At 42.4% G+C, this 22,178-nt stretch overlaps 1 protein-coding gene and 1 long non-coding RNA gene across 5 annotated transcripts; one reads left to right on the top strand and one right to left on the bottom strand.

The window, feature by feature from the left end:
- Positions 1-1,896: 1,896 nt before the first annotated feature.
- Positions 1,897-8,990, bottom strand: LOC129868681 (putative monooxygenase p33MONOX). Of its 4 annotated transcripts, none has more exons than XM_055942858.1 (9): positions 8,787-8,990; positions 7,987-8,118; positions 7,385-7,481; positions 6,991-7,181; positions 6,578-6,698; positions 6,239-6,366; positions 5,835-5,959; positions 5,487-5,659; positions 1,897-2,967 (listed from the first exon to the last, which is right to left on the bottom strand). In XM_055942858.1, exons 3-9 carry the CDS (start codon positions 7,407-7,409, stop codon positions 2,753-2,755), a joined length of 978 nt encoding a protein of 325 aa, XP_055798833.1. In that variant the 5' UTR covers positions 7,410-7,481; positions 7,987-8,118; positions 8,787-8,990; the 3' UTR covers positions 1,897-2,752. The 4 variants fall into 4 exon arrangements, with proteins under 4 accessions (XP_055798833.1, XP_055798834.1, XP_055798836.1 ...); XM_055942859.1 differs by having other exon boundaries at positions 8,806-8,990; XM_055942861.1 differs by lacking the exon at positions 7,987-8,118.
- A 2,196-nt stretch (positions 8,991-11,186) lies between these two features.
- On the top strand, positions 11,187-20,365 carry LOC129868680 (uncharacterized). The gene is made up of 2 exons (XR_008761792.1): positions 11,187-11,640; positions 20,027-20,365. It is a non-coding gene; the product is annotated as an uncharacterized LOC129868680 (long non-coding RNA).
- The last annotated feature ends 1,813 nt before the right edge of the window (positions 20,366-22,178 follow it).

The raw sequence follows: 22,178 nt of genomic DNA, 5'->3' as shown, positions 1-22,178 counted from the left end.
AATGAGGTCGAAGGAATTGTCCATAGAGCTCCGAGACAGGATTGTGTCGAGGCACAGGTCTGGGGAAGGGTACCAAAAACTGTCTGCAGCATTGAAGGTTCCCAAGAACACAGTGGCCTCCATCATTCTTAAATGGAAGAAGTTTGGAACCACCAAGACTCTTCCTAGAGCTGGCCGCCCAGCCAAACTGAGCAGTCAGGGGAGAAGAGCCTTGGTCAGGGAGGAATCCAACAACCCGATGGTCACTCTGATAGAGCTCTAGAGTTCCTCTGTAGAGATGGGAGAACCTTCCAGAAGGACAACCATCTCTGCAGCACTCCACCAATCAGGCCTTTATGGTAGAGTGGCCAGACGGAAGCTACTCCTCAGTAAAAGGTATATGACAGCCCACTTAGAGTTTGCCAAAAGACACCTAAAGGAGACTCAGACCATGAGAAACAAGATTCTCTGGTCTGATGAAACCGAGATTGAACTCTTTGACCTGAATGCCAAGCGTCACGTCTGGAGGAAACCTGGCACCATTCCTACGGTAAAGCATGGTGGTGGCAGCATCATGCTCTGGGGATGTTTTTCAGCGGCAGGGGCTGGGAGACTAATCAGGATTGAGGGAAAGTTGAACGGAGCAAAGTACAGAGATCCTTGATGAAAACCTGCTCCAGAGCGCTCAGGACCTCAGACTGGGGTGAAGGTTCACCTTCCAGCAGGACAACAACTCTAAGCACACATCCAAGACAAGGCAGGAGTGGCTTCGGGACAAGTCTCTGAATGTCCTTGAGTGGCCCAGCCAGAGCCTGGACTTGAACCTGATCGAACATCTCTGGAGAGACCTGAAAATAGCTGTGCAGCGACGCTCCCCATCCAACCTGACAGAGCTTGAGAGGATCTGCAGAGAAGAATGGGAAACTCCCCAAATACAGGTGTGCCAAGTTTGTAGCATCATACCCAAGAAGACTCAAGGCTGTAATCGCTGCCAAAGGTGCTTCAACAAAGTACTGAGTAAAGGGTCTGAATACTTATGTAAATGTTATTCGAGTTTTTTTATTTGTAATAAATGTGCCAAATTTGTTTAACTTGTTTCTGCTTTGTCATTGTGGGTAGATTGATGAGGGAAAAAAATGTTTTATTCAATTTTAGAGTAACTAAATGTGGAAAAATTGTGTGGTCTGAATACCTTCCAAATGCACTGTGTAGGCTCAGGCGTCCACCATAATATATTAAAATGTATTAATTAAAAAAGGTTTGGTGCCCAAAAGTAAGTGCTGGCCTTCAGTTTGCAGAATAGGCTATGGTAAGACTGGGAATCAATGGAAATATGGGTGAGTGAGAGTCCCTAATGTATTTTTGTCTTTACTACACTTGGCTCCTCCCCTATATCTCTTGTTGTGGCCCAAAGAGCTGTTGTGCCTGTGACAATGAGACTGGTGGCTTTGAATGAAGCCATGGTGGCTGAGGAAAAGAATGGGGGGAATATCAGCCTATATGTTTTTCATGAACTAAGCCATTGATATTCACCATCTTCATTTACAAGTAGTAAACGTGGGGGAATCTCACAGTGCAGTATATCGGTGAGACAGTTTAAATGAAATCCCAGCGTTGCATTCCATGAGTTATCCAGCCAATTCAGAGATTGTGTTACAAAGGAGCAGATGCCATCTACTGGTAATCATTAGTATATCTGCTGAAGAAATGACGATCACTTCACAGTGTGAAATAGCAGCTGGTTTCTATTGCTATCAATCAGTAGTAGCTGATCTTGCCTTATGAAATGTCCAAATACTTCAATTTCTAAATCACAATGGAAATCCATCCTTCTCCACCGGGTTCTTTAACCTGTGCAGTGCTGACCTTCTTTCCACTGTTCACTGTTTCTGGATGGTTGATGGAACCAGATTTAGCTGATTGTTAGAATTAATTTTTATTCAGATATTTACAACAAAGTCCACAGAAGACATACATATATATATATGGACAGCCATGTATATGGATGATTTTTCTACTTAAAAAAATAAAATATAAAAACACCTTAACAGGGATAGTCAAAGCATTACATACTTCACTGGTAAATATGTAACATGTCATATTAATATTCTACTGCAGTGTTTTACTAACAGCGTTTTAACTTCAAAAAGGGTCATCTTGACAGGAAGAATGCGGATGCACAAAAACCACACTTCATCGAGGGTGAACAATAATCACCACAAAGTTCTTGGGAGACATGACAATGAGAATCATTACATCTTATCGGCATTTAAATCTGCAGACAATGAAAAGCTAGTGATACTTCTGGAGAATGAGATTCACAAGCAAACAGAATGATCAAACCACTACACATTGTGGCCGTTACATTTTTTTTTATCAAACAGTGAGAGTAACTATTTGCACACTGTCGTGTATCAGAATGTTTTCACAGTCGGACCATAAATACAAAGTAAAAATACACAGTTCCCTTACAAGACAAAGGATGAGGCAAAACAAAATCAACATGGCACAATAACTTTATCACACAAATAGAAACCAAAAAATAAATAAAACATTTTAGTGCAAGGGAGGAAAACTTCTAAACCAAATACTATAGTATCAAACACAACAGGATGCTTTTCTTTTTGGAAATTGTGAAGATTGTCAGATTCAGTCACATACATTAAAAGGGACCTCATTTCAGATCATGAAAGTCAGGAGAGGAAAGAGGGTAGACCAGCTACGACAACTTGACCAAGTACAACATTAGGGAGTAGTGATGACGTGGTACCTCTTAGAAACCTGAGGGAGTGAGGATGTTCATGTCTCGAGGTTTGAGTTTGTGCGGCCGGGCTGACCGTCTACTGCCCTCCATGGTGGGGATCTCCATCTTGGGTGGGGCCTGTTTGTCGACAGCAGGGTCATCAGCCAACCGAGTGGCCTGGGCCTTCATCACCTCCATGGGGGTGGGCTTCTGGGCCCCGCGGTACGACTGGAGAGCAAAACCCCCTGGAGAAAAAAAACACAGGACTTATCTTAAGTAGGAGCAATAACTGTAGGTCGCCTCCAAAATTATTGACACCCTTGATAAAGATAAGTGAAAGACTTATTAAAATAAATAATAAATACTGAGCTGTTGTAAGCTCAGAAAAATTGGGAAATGCTATTATTTCATACTAATACAATTGCTAAGAGAAAGAGATTTTATTTAAAAAGTAAAACTTTATCTAAAAACAACAGATCTCAAAATTATTGCCACCCCTAAAGAATCGTATCGATTAAATCAAACAAAATGAAATCGGCATTAACGTTCAACTTTTTAAAATTAATCTCAGAGAAAATGTAGTGACCTTCTATGGCTTCCTGTTTCACTGGGGGATAAAAATGAGATAAAACGCATGTAAAAATCCATTTGTCATCCATTGCCATTTGAAAAGGCAAAGAACTCACAAACAAAAAGAGACAAATGGTTGTTGACCTTCATAAAATCAGGCAATGGGTAAAAAATAATAATAATGGTGATGGTGACACTATGATTTATTTTGAATTCAAGGCACACTTAACCAGCATGGCTACCACAGCATTCTGCAGCGATACGCCATCCCATCTGATTTGCACTTATTGGGAATGACCCAAAACACCTCCAGTCTGTGTAAGGGCTATTTGACCAAGAAGGAGAGTGATGGAGAGCTACATCTGATGACCTGGCCTCCACAATCACCTCACCTCAACCCAAATGAGATGGTTTGGGATGAGTTGGACCGCAGAGTGAAGGAAAAGCAGCCAACAAGTGCTCAGCATATGTGGGAACTCCTTCAAGACTGTTGGAAAAGCATTCCAGTTGAAGCTGGTTGAGAGAATGCCAAGAGTGTGCAAAGCTGTCATCAAGGCAAAGAGTAGCTACTTTGAAGAATATAAAATATAAAATCAATTGTATTTGTTTAACACTTTTTGGGTTACAACATGATTCCATATGTGTTATTTCATAGTTTTGATGTCTTCACTATTATTCTACAATGTAGAAAATAGTAAAAATAAAGCTAAACCCTTGAATGAGCAGCTGTGCCCAAACTTTTGACTGGTACTGTACATATTACCTCAATTACCTTGACTAACATGTGCCCCCGCACATTGACTCGGTACCGGTACCCCCTGTATATAGCCTCGCTACTGTTATTTTATTATTCTTTTTAAAAATGTATTTAGAGTTTTTTTTTTATTATTTATTTTTTACTTCAGTTTATTTTAGTAAATACTTTCTAAACACTTATTTTTCTTAAAACTGCATTGTTGGTTAAAGTTAAGGGCTTGTAAGCATTTCACTGTAAGGTATACACCTGTTGTATTCAGTGCATGTGACAAATTCAATTTGATTTTATTGGAACCAGGAGCTATGGTCAGATGAGACGAAAATAGAGCTCTGTGGCCACACACACCAGCGGTGGGTTCAGCATTGAAAGAACAATGCATGTGCAGAAAAGCGCAGGTCAAATATAGAGGTGGATCATTTATGTTACAGGCCTGTTTTGCATCCACTGTTCCTGGGGCACTTGCTAAGGTCAACAGCATCATGAACCAGGAAACAGGACTAGCCAAAAACCTGGTTGCCTCTCCCAGGAGGCAGAAACTTGGCAGCAAATATATCTTCCAACAAGTCAATGATTCCAAGCACACATCACGTCCACATAGAAATGGTTAATTGACCACAAAATCAACAATTTGCAATGGCCATCTTAGTTTCCGGACTTATACTCATTGAAAACCTGTGGTTTGAATTGAAGAGGGCAGTCCATAAGCACAGACGAAGGATATCAAGGATGTGAGCTCTAATCTCATAAAACATTTCAGAAAAAGGATCAGTGTCACTGTCCTGCCAGGGGAGGTTGCTGGAGTATTGAAAACAGGGGTGACAATAATTTTCAAACCTACCATTTTGAGATTTAAAAAAACAACTATTTAATCAAAATCTATCTAAACAATTGCATTAGTATAAAATAATACAGTTGTCAATGTTTTTGGAATATAGCTCAGTATTTGTATTATTTATTTTATAGTCGTTTTGTCTCATCTTGATCAAGGATGCCAATAACTTTGGAAGTGACTGTATATGATCAAAACGTTTCATTGACTCTATAAACACCTGATAAATTGATAGTTTGCTAAAAGCGTCAAGGCAACACAGATAAGGATATCTGGTACACAAAGAAAATAAAGTGTACTGATGTAGTACACAACCATGTAAAAACAAGTGTATTCATGTGTAATTCACATCAAAGAACATTGAGCCAACCTGTAAACTGGATTACAGCTAAACAAGGTTTCTAAAACTATGGGTCGGGATCCAAAGTGGGCCCTGAGATGGATCGCAAATTCGGAGAATACATCTATAATCACACACTATTTCTTCTTAATTTGAGTTGTTGGAGGACGATTTGGGTCACAGGAAAAGTTGAAGGACCCCTGGTTTAGAGGAACACCATTACCAAACGAAAACATGTTAAATATCACCCTCCCCAAATCCCATTTACCTGTGTTTGTGTGGTCCGCACCGGTGTCGGTAGTGGATTTCTGACGTGGTCCAAAGACACCCCAGCGTTCGACTGCTCCTCCCCCCTCACCAGCACCCATGTCCACACTGGTATTAGAGCTGGTACTGAGGTCTGAGCTAGTGACAGTTGTGCTCTGGCTGGTGAACCAGCCCCTGCCAGGAACACAGAGAAATGCCAGACGGTCAACCACTTTACAGTGGCCACTGAACAGGCATCATATTCATGCTCATATAGATAACGTGGGCAAGGGCACGTGTATTTGGTGTTCAGGGTCAAAGTACAGCGTGTTCCATAAACAGCTGGTAATGAGGACATGGTTGCACTTACCTGCGTTTCTGTTTGGGTGAGCTCTGAGGAGTGCTATTTGGGGTGGACTGAGCAGATGATGTTTGCTTCTCCTCATGTCCTCCCTTATGTCCTGCTCCCATGTCCATACTTTGAATATTCATTTTCTACAGGCAATACAACAAAAGGGAAAAAAGTATATAGTATGATGAATATTATTAACAGTTAAATCTCAATAATCACTCTTCTTTGACATACTGTAGATTGCTAACTGAGATTTGGAGCATTCATTGATTACACTGTTGATGCTTTACCAAACCAATCATCAAGAATAATACCATTTATAAAATATGATTCATAAAATATGATTCATATTCTTCAGTTCATAATTATCAGACTCCAGATAATAAAGTAGGGCCACAGTAAGCGATAAAATAAAGACTCACATGGAATGACTCTGGCATGCGGTGGTGGTGGCGGGTCTCCTCAGAAGTGAGGCCCTTGTGGGGCATGTAGACAGTGTCTCTCAGCCCAGCCTGCTGCTCAAACCTGTACATGCTGTCCTGGGTTTGCTCTGGAAAAACACAGAGGACACAATATGTATTAATAATGTAGGATATAGTCAAAATAAGAAAAACCCTGGAACGAGTAGGTGTCTCCAAACTTTTGACTAGTACTCTATATACCCCACCCTATTCAGTGTTCCATTAACGAGCAACAGGATTGGATGAGCTCACGTTGATAATACAGTAATCATCATTCATTGTCACAGTGAAGAGTCTTACTGGTCATCAGAGAGTTCATAATGATGGAGGAGGCTTTGGCTTTCACCACTACTGGCATATGTGGCCTGAGGCCAGCGTCAAACGTGGCAGCATGGGTCAGGGCATTTCCAGATTCATCCTCCTTTAAAACAAGAGATAAAAAAAATAAACATGGATCACACAGGCAGCTAGAGGAACATTTGTATGAATAGAAACACCTGGGATCATATCCATAAATGTGTTGGAGTATGAGGGCTGATCTAGGATCAGTTTAGTCTTTTAGATCATTATGAATAACATTACATGGACAGAGGGGGACATGATTCTAGATCGACACTTCTACTCTGAGACGCTTTATGAATACGGACGAACACGGATCACTGTCTTAACTACGTGAGGCTATAGATCAGTGGAACATTGTGTGTGATATCTACCTCGGCCAGATGACTGAACCTCCTGTCTGGTACCACGGGCCTCCTCCCCCATAGGTTGTTGATGTTGATGTCAGAGGGAGGGGGCGACATGGGCGCCTCCATGTTGTCATCATAGCTCATGGCACGGCGGGTCATGCCAATGGGCAGGGACATGCCTCCCAGGAGCCCCTCTGGGGTCCCAGACTCCAGGGCTGAGGAGGGAGTGTTCAAGCATTAAAACACTGTCTAAAATAACTTAAAATCTGCTCAAAATACATAAAATGATGATCAGTGTATCTTGCCACTCTATAGGTGTTGGAAGCATATTGGAAGCAGTTTCCATACAGTATACCATCACCATTTTAAACAAGTACACAACACTGTAATGCCCACTCTTACTGCCCCCCATCCTTACCTGGTATATCTCCTGACCTGGACATTGTTGCAGAAGGCTGTCTCTGTTATGGCTCACAATGGGTTATTGTTTAGATTAACAAAAGATGGGACTGGACCTTGAAGGGATAAAGAGACTATTTTGAATACCTGTATCTAATTTCATCAACCCAGAACAACCTATTTTGTGGTCATTTGAGGCTATTCATAATGAAATGAACAGTGTACATGCTCACCTCAGAGAAAGAATGTCATAATCAAAATGATGTATGCAATATGAACATGCACTACTTAGATGTGAGTGATTCAGATAACCATGGGGAAAAGGACAAAACTTCCAGTTGCATGCTTGAGCGGGTGGCCAAAGACTGTAAGCAACCGTAGTTAAAACAATGGCAACAGTTTGTTTATTGACAACATTGCGCTGCTCAGGTGAGTCAATGTTTCACTGCTTGACAGCTGATATGGTGTTCTGCTCTGTTCTGGTGTTCTATTCTCCCGGGTGCTATTTGAGAAAGCAATCTGGAGTCATCTGTGTCAGGGAGGACAAAGTCTTTACTGACAAATACAACCTGAAATGTAGGTTAGGTTAGATAACAGAGGCAGAGGCTTGCCCATGCTTACCGCGTGTGTGTAGTGCTGAATAGAGGTAATGGCCGCTACAATAGGCTGGGTTTATTATCTGGCTCACTCTCAGACAGTAAGGCCTGCTGACAAAGCATTGTGGGAGACGCAAAGGAGCACAGCCCTGTGAAGCTGAAAAGGAACCAAAATACAGCAATCAGCAGAAGACATGACAGACAGGCAGGTCTTTGGCTGAGGCACTCTCTGGCCATGTTCAGAACAACAAGAGCTTCTAGAGCAGATAATAGCTGACACTACCCATTATCATCGTCATCATCATCATCCAAAAGTATACAGCACAGTATACCGCAAACTGTGTGTGGGAACTCGTACTTAATACAATGGCTACCTATATAAACACTAATGTCCCTGCATATGGCACACGTTCATTGGGATCATCTGTAACCATTTATAATTCTCAATGCAAGTTAACAACAACTGTCATCGATTTACGTAATTCTAATGTAACAAATAAAATGCAATGCATGTGAGCGTTGCTGCCTGGGATTATCTCACTCTATGCGCAATCCGTTATGCAATGTAATGGCTGTGAATGTTGCGCTGGATCAACCGGTGTAGACCGGTGATGGACACAGCGAGTAAAATAGAATAGCGCGCGGCTGTTCTTCCTGAGCATCATCACCAAAAGCAGTTTTGTTGGACAAATAAATGATAATGCCTGACATACTATTTCAAATGCATTATGAAGCAGATAGGCAGCCATATCAAGCTCCAGCGAGCGATTATGGTGCTGTAACGACAACAATGGTCATTGAATGAAAAACACATCTGACACGTACAATTTCGTTTCAATTTTACCAGATATAACGCCCCCACGTCGCTTACAACAGACACGTTGACGATGAAGACGGTCGTAACCTTACAATGTCAACGGGAAAGGTTTCTGAACAACTGAGAAACATCTCGCCCATGATAATATCCAGTTCCCAATGTGATGAGGAAAGTCCGAGCGTTGTGAACCTCGGCCACGTGATCATACTGCAAATAAAAGTCCCCTTGACAAAATGTTACTTGACTGTTTTCTGGACGTTTTTCTGATTTAAAATTGTAAAAAGTATATAGTTTAAAGTAGCGTAGACATACATTTATTGAAAATACAAACAATACATTATTTAAATAATTTAACAAAGATCGATTTACTGTATATATATATATATATATATATATATATATATATATATATATATATATATATATATATAGTTTAAAGTAGCGTAGACATACATTTATTGAAAATACAAACAATACATTATTTAAAACGCTACTAGCGCGTACCCGCTAACTAGCTAGCCATTTCACATCCGTTACATATCGTACCCGCTAACTAGCAGATGGCCATTGCGCTATCTGGCGTGAGACAATGTTGTCATACCATGAAGATTAGCGTCATTATATGTATTTCTTTGTAGCAATGTAAATTGAATTTTGTAAGTTTGATTTTTTTTTTTTTTTTTTTGTCTGTGTCTGTGACATGCTTTTTCTGTCTCTAGTAACTTATTTCATATGGACAACTGGTCCACTTCAGCTCCCGTGCTAATGCAAACCATTTATGATTTCACCCACTCTTCACAATGTAGGTCTATTGTTTTAACAATGTACTGTAGCAATGTAAGAATTTGCTCTCGACTGGAGCAGCGGTCTAAGGCACTGCATCTCAGTGCTAGAGGTGTCACTACAGACCCTGGTTCGATTTCAGGCTATATCACAACCGGCCGTGATTGGGAGTACCATAGGGCGGCGCACAATTGGCCCAGCATGGTTAGGGTTTGGCCGGGGTAGGCCATCATTGTAAATAAGAATTTGTTCTTAACTGACTGGCTTAGTTAAATAAAGGCTCAATTAAAAAAATAAAAAGTAATACGTGTTTAGAAAAGTCAATAATAGTGTAATGAAAGTCTATAGCAGTGTAATAACTGTTTAGTATAGCACATCTACCAATGCACAGATGCATTAAGAGCCTAAATGATTTTGTTTATTTTGTTCACCACGGACAGAGTAGTATACTTTTTTTGCGCCGGTGTGACATAGGATGTGAAATCTGAAACCACTTGAAGCTGGGATGTCCCTCCTACCTTTCCAATCGCTCCTCCAACAGTGTGAGGGAAAAATCCTGTATAACCTCTTTAAGCTTGTATAGAAAAGACAATGTAATGAAGAATTACTTTAATAGTTCTTAATGCTAAACTTTGTTATGCACATGCGCTGTAGGAACCTTAAACCTGTATATTTCCACTGCCTGTTTGAAGGTCTTGTAAGAAAGAGCTGATATTTTTCCACTCTGCTTCTGTTCAACTTAGTCACACAGTCAAGAGTCTCTGAGAGTGACCACAGTATTTCGGTCCATGCTGTCTTCTACTATCTTCCAAGGGCACAGCTGTGTGGACAGAGGTGGAAAAAGTACTCAATTGTCATACTGTTACGTTCCCCAGTTTCTGCGGGTATGACATTATTGCGATAATTAATTGATATTCAAGTATGATTGCTTGAAGAATTATCTAAGTCTCTCCTGATTCTTTAGCACTTCCACGACATTCTTGTCAACGAGGATGGGATGCTGACCTTCATCTGCTGTCTGCTCCTGAGGACCTGGGTAAAATGCACAGGAGTAACCCTCATTGGGTACTCAGAGCAAACCACACTCCAAGAGTGAGCAGATGGAACCCGCCTAAGATCCAAGTAGGACGCGTCAGCAGGTGTGTACCTGAACATAGACTATAGAGGTGAGATTGTTTTTTCTTGAAAGCAATTATTTTTGTAAAAAGCCAGTAGCAACTGGTGGGCCTTAGGCAACAAGACTAGTGTGGGAGATTCTGAGGAGCACTCTCAATTAGGTGAGCCTGTTGGTTCTAGGCAACGAGACTCGTGTGTCTGAGGAACGTTCTGAGGAACGTTCTCAACTAGGTGAGCCTGTGGAACTGATCAGTAAGAGATTAATAGAAGTGCATTGATATTATATGGTATAAAATAGTAAGGTGCACCTGTGATAGCTATTAACCTCATTTTAGAAATAATAAAATACTTCTGTAGAATTGAAGCCCACAGCCAACAGACAGCCCTAAGAGATCAGTGGACAAAAATAACTGCTTCTCATACAGTTGAAACTAAGTATCATAGCAAAACTGTTAACTTTTTATGTGGGTAAGATACAAATTTGGATTATTTCTCCAGTGGTTCAATGACGAATTGGGCAATATTTTAGCAGCCATGCAATTATACGATTTAGGTTGTAGGAACTGATCACTCCTCTATTTTGTGTGTGAGTGAGGATGAGTGAGAGAGAAACTAGGATAGGATTGGTGTCAGAAGTGTCCTCTATTTTGTGTGTGAGTGAGGATGAGTGAGAGAGGAATTAGGATAGGATTGGTGTCAGAAGTGGGATGCTCTACTGCATAGTGCGATGCGGGTGGACGTAGTTTAATGGCATCACGAAAAACGATGTGTGATTCTGTCTGCGGGGAGCATCAGTGAAGGTCTGCGTAGGAGACACCGGTGGCTCTCTTCGTGGGAGAGTGAAGGAAATTCCTGTCGGACCAAAAAATGACGTGGACCCGCCCTGACCAGACCTCCACTGATGATTGCCTGGGGGAACACGTCACATTCACGAACCTGAATAGGACAACCCACTGAATTTCAGTAAGTCAATTTAAAAATGAATTTGTGGTGAAAAAAGTGACAAGGATCCTAAATCCCAGAGTGGGGATTTGGCATTGGCAGTATTGTTTGTAGGCATAGGATAAATGTCTATGCAGCCTGAGCGCTATGAGTAGTGAAAATAGAGAAGTGAGAGTTGAATACTGTATTTGGTTAATACGTTTTGATATAGAATGTTATCTAGGGGTTCCAATATATGGATTCTGTGAAGATATGAAAAAATGAATGAGAAATTGTTTGTGTTTATAATTCATTACTGGAGATTTGATGAAGTAATAATGGAAATAATAATATACAAACTTGCACACCCAAACGTAGACGTACGTAAGGGGTAAGAAAACTATTCTGAATTGGTCCCTTCATGGATCATTTGATAAAGATAAGGTTAAAGCATTATATGACTGCCTACAGGGTCTGGGAAATAGTCTCAGAAAAAGACTGGCGTATGGCGACTTTTGGTAAAAGTGCAAGGAATTGACTTACCCCTAACTAATAAAACAATAAATGCTTATGGGATTTCCTTCGTCCTGGTAATACATTTTGAAACACAACCTATGCCCTGTTAAATGGAACCATTGAAATGTTGAACATGTAGAGATTTTTTTTAAATTTAAGACTAGCATGTATTGTACTCCCGATGGACTTTTTGTTGATATTCCAAACATTGACGTTCTAAACCAATTCGTGAGTAGGCAAAATGGAAAGTGTCTGATTTCCTGTCTTCGCCGTCTCAGGCGCCAGACTTATTATCAACAGACTGCCATCTACAGGGGACTGATGGACAGTGCAGGTCAGTTATAGTGAAAGTTATAAACTAAAAGAAACCGAAAGTGAATATCCAACAGAGAGTGAATATCCAACAGAGGTTGGTAATAAAATATAGAGTAACATTATTAGGGTAGACTACAATGAGAACATTGCCTAATAAGGGGAGAATAATCATGTTTGTTTTGTTCTCTAAATATTACGATAAGTGATAGTGACAAAGATATTGATAAGGATGGTTGATGTACATTGAATGAGTGTTGACATAATGTAAATTATTGTTATTTGTGGTTTTTGGATATCACTCTAACTAATTTCAGATTTTAGTCATTTGAAGCTGAGGTTTCAATACAAGGCTAAAACCTCTCTGGGATATGTGGGACGGTAGCGTCCCACCTGGCCAACATCCAGTGAAAATGCAGAGCGCCAAATTCAAATAAATTACTATACAAATGTAACTTTCATGAAATCACACATTCAATATACCAAATTAAAGCTACACTTGTTGTGAATCCAGCCAACGTATCAGATTTCAAAAATGCTTTACGGCGAAAGCAAACAATGCTATTATCTGAGGATAGCACCCCAGCTAACAATCACAGACCATCATATTTCAACCTTCCAGGCATGACACAAAACACAGAAATAAAGATATAATTAATGCCTTACCTTTGACGAGCTTCTTCTGTTGGCACTCCAATATGTCCCATAAACATCACAAATTGTCCTTTTGTTCGATTAATTCCGTCGATATATATCATCACTGTCCATTTATTTGGCTCGTTTGATCCAGAAAAACACCGGTTCTAACTTGCACAATGTGACTACAAAATATCTCAAAAGTTACCTGTAAGCGTTGTCCAAACATTTCAAACTACTTTTGTAATACAACTTTAGGTATTTTTTAATGTAAATAATCGATAAAATTGAAGACGGTATGATCTGTGTTCAATACCGGAGGAAAACAATGTGTAGCATGCTTTCTGGTCACGCGCCTCTAACAAACAGTACACTTCACTGGAGCCTCATTCTGAACATGGCTACTTCTTCATTTCTCAAAGGAAAAACCTCAACCAGTTTCTAAAGACTGACATCCAGTGGAAGCGATAGGAACTGCAGGAAGGTCCTTTAGAAATCTGTATTCCCAATGAAAACCCATTGAAAAGAGTGACCTCAAAAAAATAATCTGAATGGTTTGTCCTCGGGGTTTTACCTGCCAAATAAGTTATGTTATAGTCACAGACATGATTCAAACAGTTTAAGAAACTTCAGAGTGTTGTCTATACAATACTAATAATAATATGCATATATTAGCATCTGGGACTGAGTAGGAGGCAGTTTACTCTGGGCACGCTTTTCATCCAAACGTGAAAATGCTGCCCCCTATCCTAGAGAAGTTAAATAATAATTAGAAGGATTGCGCTTTGAGATCGACAAATAGATAAGCCGTGGGTGAAAATGGTGCCCGCTGGGCTAGAGTTTTTTTGACCATTTCCAATTATTATTACTCCATTCTATGGTTTGGGTAACACTAATGATTAGGAAAAAGTTAATAATTTAGTAATGGCCCTATGTGAACAAATATACACAGGCAATTAGAAAAGCCAAGGCTAACTTTTTCAAGCAGAAATTTGCTTCCTGCAACACAAACTCAAAAAAGTTCTGGGACACTGTAAAGTCCATGGAGAATAAGAGCACCTCGTCCCAGCTGCCCACTGCACTGAGGATAGGAAACTGTCACCACCGATAAATCCACTATAATTGAGAATTTCAATAAGCATTTTTCTACGGCTGGCCATGGTTTCCACCTGGCTACCCCTACCCCGGTCAACAGCACTGCACCCCCCACAGCAACTCGCCCAAGCCTTCCCCATTTCTCCTTCTCCCAAATCTAGTCAGCTGATGTTCTGAAAGAGCTGCAAAATTTGGACCCCTACAAATCAGCCGGGCTAGACAATCTGGACCCTTTCTAAAATTATGTGCAGAAATTGTTGCAACCCCTATTACTAGCCTGTTCAACCTCTCTTTCGTGTCGTCTGAGATTCCCAAAGATTGGAAAGCAGCTGCGGTCATCCCCCTCTTCAAAGGGGGGGACACTCTTGACCCAAACTGCTACAGACCTATATCTATCCTACCCTGCCTTTCTTTTTTTTTTTTTTTTTTTTTTTTTTCTTTTACAACTTTTCTCCCCAATTTTCGTGGTATCCAATCGCTAGTAATTACTATCTTGTCCCATCGCTACAACTCCCGTACGGGCTCGGGAGAGACGAAGGTTGAAAGCCATGCGTCTTCCGAAGCACAACCCAACCAAGCCGCACTGCTTCTTAATTAACACAGTGCGCCTCCAACCCGGAAGCCAGCCGCACCAATGTGTCGGAGGAAACACCGTGCACCTGGCCCCCTCGGTTAGCACGCACTGCGCCCGGCCCGCCACAGGAGTCGCTGGAGTGCGATGAGACAAGGATATCCCTACCGGCCAAACCCTCCCTAACCCGGACGACGCTAGGCCAATTGTGCGTCGCCCCACGGACCTCCCGGTCGCGGCCGGCTGCGACAGAGCCTGGGCGTGAACCCAGAAACTCTGGTGGCGCAGCTAGCGCTGCGATGCAGTGCCCTAGAACACTGCGCCACCGAGAGGCCCTCCTACCCTGCCTTTCTAAGGTCTTCGAAAGCCAAGTTAACCTGTTGGGGATGGGGGCGCTGTTTAGACTATTTATGCTAATTTGGCAAATTTTTTAAACGGCTTCCCACAAAATCCTTGATCGTACAATATGCATATTATTATTATTATTGGATAGAAAACAGTCTATAGTTTCTATAGGAGTTGAAATTTTGTCTCTAAGTGGAACAGAGCCCATTCTACAGCAATTTCCCTGACATGGAGTCAGATTTGAGAAATGTTGGCCACTTTTCTGAAGTCAGTTAAAAGGGCACTGTCGTTGCTATGACTATACGGACACTTCTTACGTCTTCCCCTGGATGCCTTTACGTGATGACGATTCCAACGGGGTCGATTGCGCGTTCACAGGCCCTACAAATGAAAAAAACCTTTAGCTAGCAAGTCTTTTCTTGCTGCGTAACGCGCGTGGAAGACACCGACCCTCTCCTGTTCCAAGCGTTAGTTTAGCCTGTTATATTTCTCCGGTCATCTTTTCACTCGTTATAGGAGTTACAAACATCATAAAGTAGTTAATTTAAAGCGTTTTATAGCAATTTATATCCGTTTAGTGCGATTTTGGGACATTTATTTTTGCAACGATGTGAAAAGTTGGGCACGCTTTTCAGTTCATCCCGAACGCAGTTGACATTTCCACATGGCAAGAGGACAGCTTTCCACCAAAAGACGATTTCTCCCAAGAAAGGATCCTTTGCCCAAGATACTGATGGAAGAACAGCTCAAGGTAGGACATTTTTATTATGATAAATCGTGTTTCTGTCGAAACATTTTAGTGGCTTAGGACGCCATGTTTTTTGACGTAGCTTCGCTTGGCGCAAACTGTATTGAAAAGTAAGGATAAATTAAAAAATGTAATAACGCAATTGTATTAAGAATTAAATTGTCTATCAATCCCTGTCCACCCTATATTTTTTAGTCACGTTTATGAGTATTTATGTATAAGAGTAGATCACTGTCTAAGTGGCGCAAGGACATTTTCTGACCAGCTGAGCTACATTTCACATTGTCTAACCATGATTTTGGTGGCTAAATATAAACATTTTCGATCAAACTGTATATGCATGTTGTAATGTGATGTTACAGGAGTGTCATCGGAAGAATTCTGAGAAGGTTAGTGAAAAAATTAATATCTTTTGGCGATGTTGACTTTTATCGCTCACTTTGGCTAGAATCAATGCTGGGCTGCTAATTGCTATGTGCTAAGCTAATATAACGATTTATTGTGTTTTCGCTGTAAGACACTTAGAAAATCTGAAATATTGTCTGTATTCACAGGATCTGTGTCTTTCGATTCGTGTATGCTGTGTATTTTTACGAAATGTTTGATGATTAGTAGTTAGGTAAACACGTTGCTCATTGTAATTATTCTAGTCCATTTGTGATGGTGGGTGCAATTGTAAACTATGCCATATACCTGAAATATGCACTTTTTTCTAACAAAACCTATCCCATACCATAAATATGTTATCAGACTGTCATCTAATGAGTTTTTTTGTTGGTTAGGGGCTATAAATATCTTAGTTTAGCCGAATTGGTGATGGCTACTGGTGTTGGTGGACAAATAAAAGATGGTGGATTATGCTAATGTGTTTTTAGGTAATAGATGTACATCTTTACATATTGTGTCTTCCCTGTAAAACATTTTAAAAATCGGAAATGTTGACTGGATTCACAAGATCTGTGTCTTTCATTAGCTGTATTGGACTTTAATGTGTGAAAGTTAAATATTTTAAAAAAATATTTTTTTTGAATTTCGCGGCACTGGTTTTTCAGTGGGGGGGGGGGGGGGGTGTGCCGCTAGCGCCACGCTGATCCTAGACAGGTTAACAAACAGATTACCAACCATTTCAAATCCCACCGTACCTTCTCCGCTATTCAATCTGGTTTCAGAGCTGGTCATGGGTGCACCTCAGCCACGCTCAAGGTCCTAAACGATATCTTAACCTCCATCGATAAGAAACAATACTGTGCAGCCGTATTCATTGACCTGGACAAGGCTTTCGACTCTGTCAATCACCACATCCTCATCAGCAGACTCAACAGCCTCGGTTTCTCAAATGATTGCCTCGCCTGGTTCAACAACTACTTCTCTGATAGAGTTCAGTGTGTCAAATCGGAGGGCCTGTTGTCCGGGCCCCTGGCAGTCTCTATGGGGATGCCACAGGGTTCAATTCTTGGGCCAACTCTTTTCTCTGTATACATCAATGATGTTGCTCTTGCTGCTGGTGAGTCTCTGATCCACCTCTACGCAGAAAACACCATTCTGTATACCTCTGGCCCTTCTTTGGACACTGTTACCTACCCTCCAGACGAGCTTCAATGCCATACAACTCTCCTTCCGTAGCCTCCAACTGCTCTTAAATACAAGTAAAACTAAATGCATGCTCTTCAACCGATCGCTGCCTACACCTGCCCGCCCGCCCAGCATCACTACTCTGGACGGCTCTGACTTAGAATATGTGGACAACTACAAATACCTAGGTGTCTGGTTAGACTGTAAACTCTCCTTCCAGACTCGCATCAAACATCTCCGATCCAAAGTTAAATCTAGAATTGGCTTCCTATTTCGCAACAAAGCATCCTTCATTCATGCTGCCACATATCCTCGTAAAACTGACCATCCTACCGATCCTCGACTTTGACAATGTCATTTTACAAAATAGCCTCCAACACCCTGCTCAACAAATTGGATGCAGTCTATCACAGTGCCATCCGTTTTGTCACCAAAGCCCCATATACTACCCACAACTGCGACCTGTACGCTCTCGTTGGCTGGCCCTCGCTTCATACTCGTCGCCAAACCCACTGGTTCCAGGTCATCTACAAGACCCTGCTAGGTAAAGTCCCACCTTATCTCAGCTCGCTGGTCACCATAGCAGCACCCACCCGTAGCACGCGCTCCAGCAGGTGTATTTCATTGGTCACCCCCAGGGCCAATTCCTCCTTTGGCCGGCTCTCCTTCCAGTTCTCTGCTGCCAATGACTGGAACGAAGAAAAAAAAATCTCTGAAACTGGAAACACTTATCTCCCTCACCAGCTTGAACCTGTTTGGGCTAGGGAGAAGCATTTTCACGTTTGGATGAAAAGTGTGCACAGAGTAAACTGCCTGCAACTCAGTCCCAGTTGCTAATACATGCATAGTATTAGTCGATTTGGATAGAAAACACTCCGAAGTTTCTAAAACTTTTTGAATTATGTCTATGAGTATAACAGAACTCATATGGCGGGCAAAAACCTGAGAAAAATCCAACCAGGAAGTGGGAAATCTGAGGTTTGTAGTTTTTTAACTCTTGGCCTATCGAATACACAGTGTCTATGGGGTCATATTGCACTTCTTAAGGCTTCCACTAGATGTCAAGAGTCTTTAGAACCTTGTTTGATGCTTCTACTGTGAAGTGGGGGCGAATGAGAGGGGATTGAGTAAGGTCTCTCCCAGAGAGCCACGAGCTGACCATGCGTGTTCACGTGAGAGTTAGCTTGAGTTCCAATGCATTTCTGAAGACAAAGGAATTCTCCGGTTGGAACATTATTGAAGATTTATGTTAAAAACATCCTAAAGATTGATTCTATACTTCGTTTGACATGTTTCTACGGACTGTAACGGAACATTTTGACATTTCGTCTGATCCTAGTGATTGAGCGTCATGAATTTGGAATACTGGGCTAAACGCGCTAAACGCGCTAATAAAAAGGACGTATTTGTACATAAATTATGAACTTTATCGAACAAATCAAACATTTATTGTGGAACTGGGATTCCTGGGAGTGCATTCTGATGAAGATCATCAAAGGTAAGTGAATATTTATAATGCTATTTCTGACTTCTGTTGACTCCAGCATGGTGGATATCTGTTTGGGCTGTGTTGGTCTCTGAGCGCCGTACTCAGATTATTGCATGGTTTGCTTTTTCCGTAAAGTTTTTTTAAAAATCTGACACTGCGGTTGCATTAAGGAGAAGTATATCTTTAACTCTGTGAATAACACTTCTATCTTTTATCAATGTTTATTATGAATATTTCTGTAAATTGATGTGGCTCTGTGCATATTCACGGAATGTTTTGGAGGCAAAGCCAAATGTAAACTGAGGTTTTTGGATATAAATATGAACTTGATCGAACAAAACATACATGTATTGTGTAACATGTTGTCCCGGGAGTGTCATCTGAGGAAGAATATCAAAGGTTAGTGATTTATTTTATCTCTATTTCTGCTTTTTGTGACTCCTCTCTTTGGTTCAAAAATCGCTGTATGCTTTCTGTGACTAGTTGCTGACCTAACATAATGATATGTTCTGCTTTCGCCGAAAAGCCTTTTTGAAATCGGACACTGTGGTTTGATTAACGAGAATTTATCTTTAAAGTGGTGTCTATTACTTGTATGTTTGAGAAATTAGAATTATGAGATTTCTGTTGATTGAATTTGGCGCCCTGCAATTTCATTGGCTGTTGGCGAGGGGTTCCGCTAGCGTAACGAACCCCGTTCCTAGACAGGTTAAGCACCAGCTGCCAGAGCAGCTCACAGATCACTGCACCTGTACATAGTCCAGCTATAAATAGCCCAAACGATTACCTCATCCCCTACTGTATTTATTTATTTTGCTGTCTTGCACCCCAGTATTTCTACTTTGAACGTTCACCAACTGCAAATCTCTAATTTCAGTGTTTTTAATTGCTATATTGTATTTACTTCGCCACCATGGCCTTTTTATTGCCTTTACCTCCCTTATCTCACCTCATTTGCTCACATTGTATATAGACTTGTTTTTGTACTGTATTATTGACTGTATGTTTGTTTTACTCCATGTGTAACTCTGTTGTATGTGTCGAACTGCTTTGCTTTATCTTGGCCAGGTCACAGTTGTAAATGAGAACTTGTTCTCAACTTGCCTACCTGGTTAAACAAAGGTTAAATAAATGTGTGTTTCAGACCATGACAACGACGGCTACCCTTTACTGCTGAAGACAGTGAATATTGACCTTTCGCATACTTAGAAATGCACCTGTTGACAGAGGTTTGCTCTCACAAGGTCGGCTCAGTGGGAGGGGAACATTGGCTGAATGCCCAGACTCTGTGATTGCAAGGTGTTCTTTACTAAACTAGGAGCAAGCGCTTTGCTGAGAAAGGATCCACTTGGCCTTCTTTGACACTGGCAGTTTAGAACTGTATATGGTATGTGTAGAATGTTAAACATTTTAAACTCAGTGGCACAGCAGAAGCCATTTACAAAGATAATGTACTTGTAATAAAGCATTCTTTTAAAACGTTTCATATTTTGCTTGGTTGAATATTTCTGCTTAGATTATGACATTGTCTTACATTATGAACTATTGCTTACATGCATTGCTTTATGCATTCAATATTTTCTTGTCTATGAAGAGATGGCATTGAATTGTAGGGACTGTATCATCCTTGGTTCATGCAGGTGACTGGGTGTCATGACCTCCTTCTCAGACCAATTGGCAGAACGCCCGGAATATGTTTTGGAAGCAGTGCTCAGTTTCTTGGGAGGCCGAGGTTGTGCGACGACGACCAGTCACATGCAGGAAACGATCCAATTAATTATTCTGATTTTATGAAGAATGTAGGCACTATGTGAATTTGTATTTATTGTGTGGGGTCTTTTCATTTGGATTTAGTGGGTTTTTCACAGGTTAGAGAGTACCTCTTCTGACGAAGAGGAGGAAATCTGCAATAACAGAAACACCCACCACCAAAGGACCAAGCGGAGTGGAAAAGGGCAGCAACAGCAGCAGCAGCAGCGCCCAACAACCCAGGACTCTTGGACTTGGGAAGAGATCCTGGACGGCAAAGGACCCTGGGCTCAGCCAGGGGAATATCGCCGTCCCAAGGCAGAGTTGGAGGCAGCGAAGGCAGAGAGGCGCTGGTATGAGGAGGCAGCGCAGGCGGGAGCCCGAGAGTCAGACCCCAAAATTTCTTGGGGGGGGGGGGGGGGGCACACACGGAGTGTGGCAAAGCCGGGTAGGAGACCTGAGCCAACTCCCCGTGCTTACCGTGGAGTGAGAGGGCGTCGTACTGGTCAGACACCGTGTTATGTGGTGGAGCGCACAGTGTCCCCAGTACGCATGCTTAGCCCAGTGCGGGCTATTCCACCTCGCCGCACTGGTAGGGCTAGGTTGGGCATCGAGCCGGGTATCATGAAGCCGGCCCAACGCATCTGGTCTCCAGTGCGTCTCCTCGGGCCGGCGTACATGGCACCAGCCTTACAAATGGTGTCCCCAGTTCGCCAGCATAGCCCAGTGCGGGCTATTCCACCTCGCCGCACTGGCAGGGCTACGGGGACCATTCAACCAGGTAAGGTTGGGCACGCTCGGTGCTCAAGAGCGCGTGTCCTCCTTCACGGTCCGGTATATCCGGTTCCACCTCCTGCCAGCGCTGTCAGAGCTGTCCGTCTGTCCCGAGCCGTCAGAGCTGCCCGTCTGTCCCGTCTGGCGGACGGCTCTGGCTGCTCCTGTCTGGCGGACGGCTCTACCGGCTCGGGACAGACGGGCAGCTCTGACGGCTCGGGACAGACGGGCAGCTCTGACAGCTCGGGACAGACGGGCGGCTCTAGCGGCTCCTGACTGACGGACGGCTCGACTGGCTCGGGACAGACGGATGGCTCTACTGGCTCTGGGCAGGCAGGCAGCTCAGACAGCGCTGGGCAGGCAGGCAGCTCAGACAGCGCTGGGCAGGCAGGCAGCTCAGACAGCGCTAGGCAGGCAAGTACACCTGTAGGGAGGAGACGGAGAGACAGCCTGGTGCGGGGGGCTGCCACCGGAGGAATGGTACGTGGAGGTGGCACCGGATATACCGGAAAGTGAAGGAGTACACGAGCTCTTGAGCACCGAGCCTGCCCAACCTTACCTGGTTGAATGGTCCCCGTAGCCCTGCCAGTGCGGCGAGGTGGAATAGCCCGCACTGGGCTATGCTGGCGAACCGGGGACACCATTTGTAAGGCTGGTGCCATGTACGCCGGCCCGAGGAGACGCACTGGAGACCAGATGCGTTGGGCCGGCTTCATGACACCCGACTCGATGCCCAACCTAGCCCTACCAGTGCGGCGAGGAGGAATAGCCCG

The sequence above is a fragment of the Salvelinus fontinalis genome, chromosome 13 (assembly GCF_029448725.1).
Source record: "Salvelinus fontinalis isolate EN_2023a chromosome 13, ASM2944872v1, whole genome shotgun sequence".
NCBI classification, from domain to species: domain Eukaryota; kingdom Metazoa; phylum Chordata; class Actinopteri; order Salmoniformes; family Salmonidae; genus Salvelinus; species Salvelinus fontinalis.
This window is presented reverse-complemented; position numbering and strand designations above follow the sequence as displayed.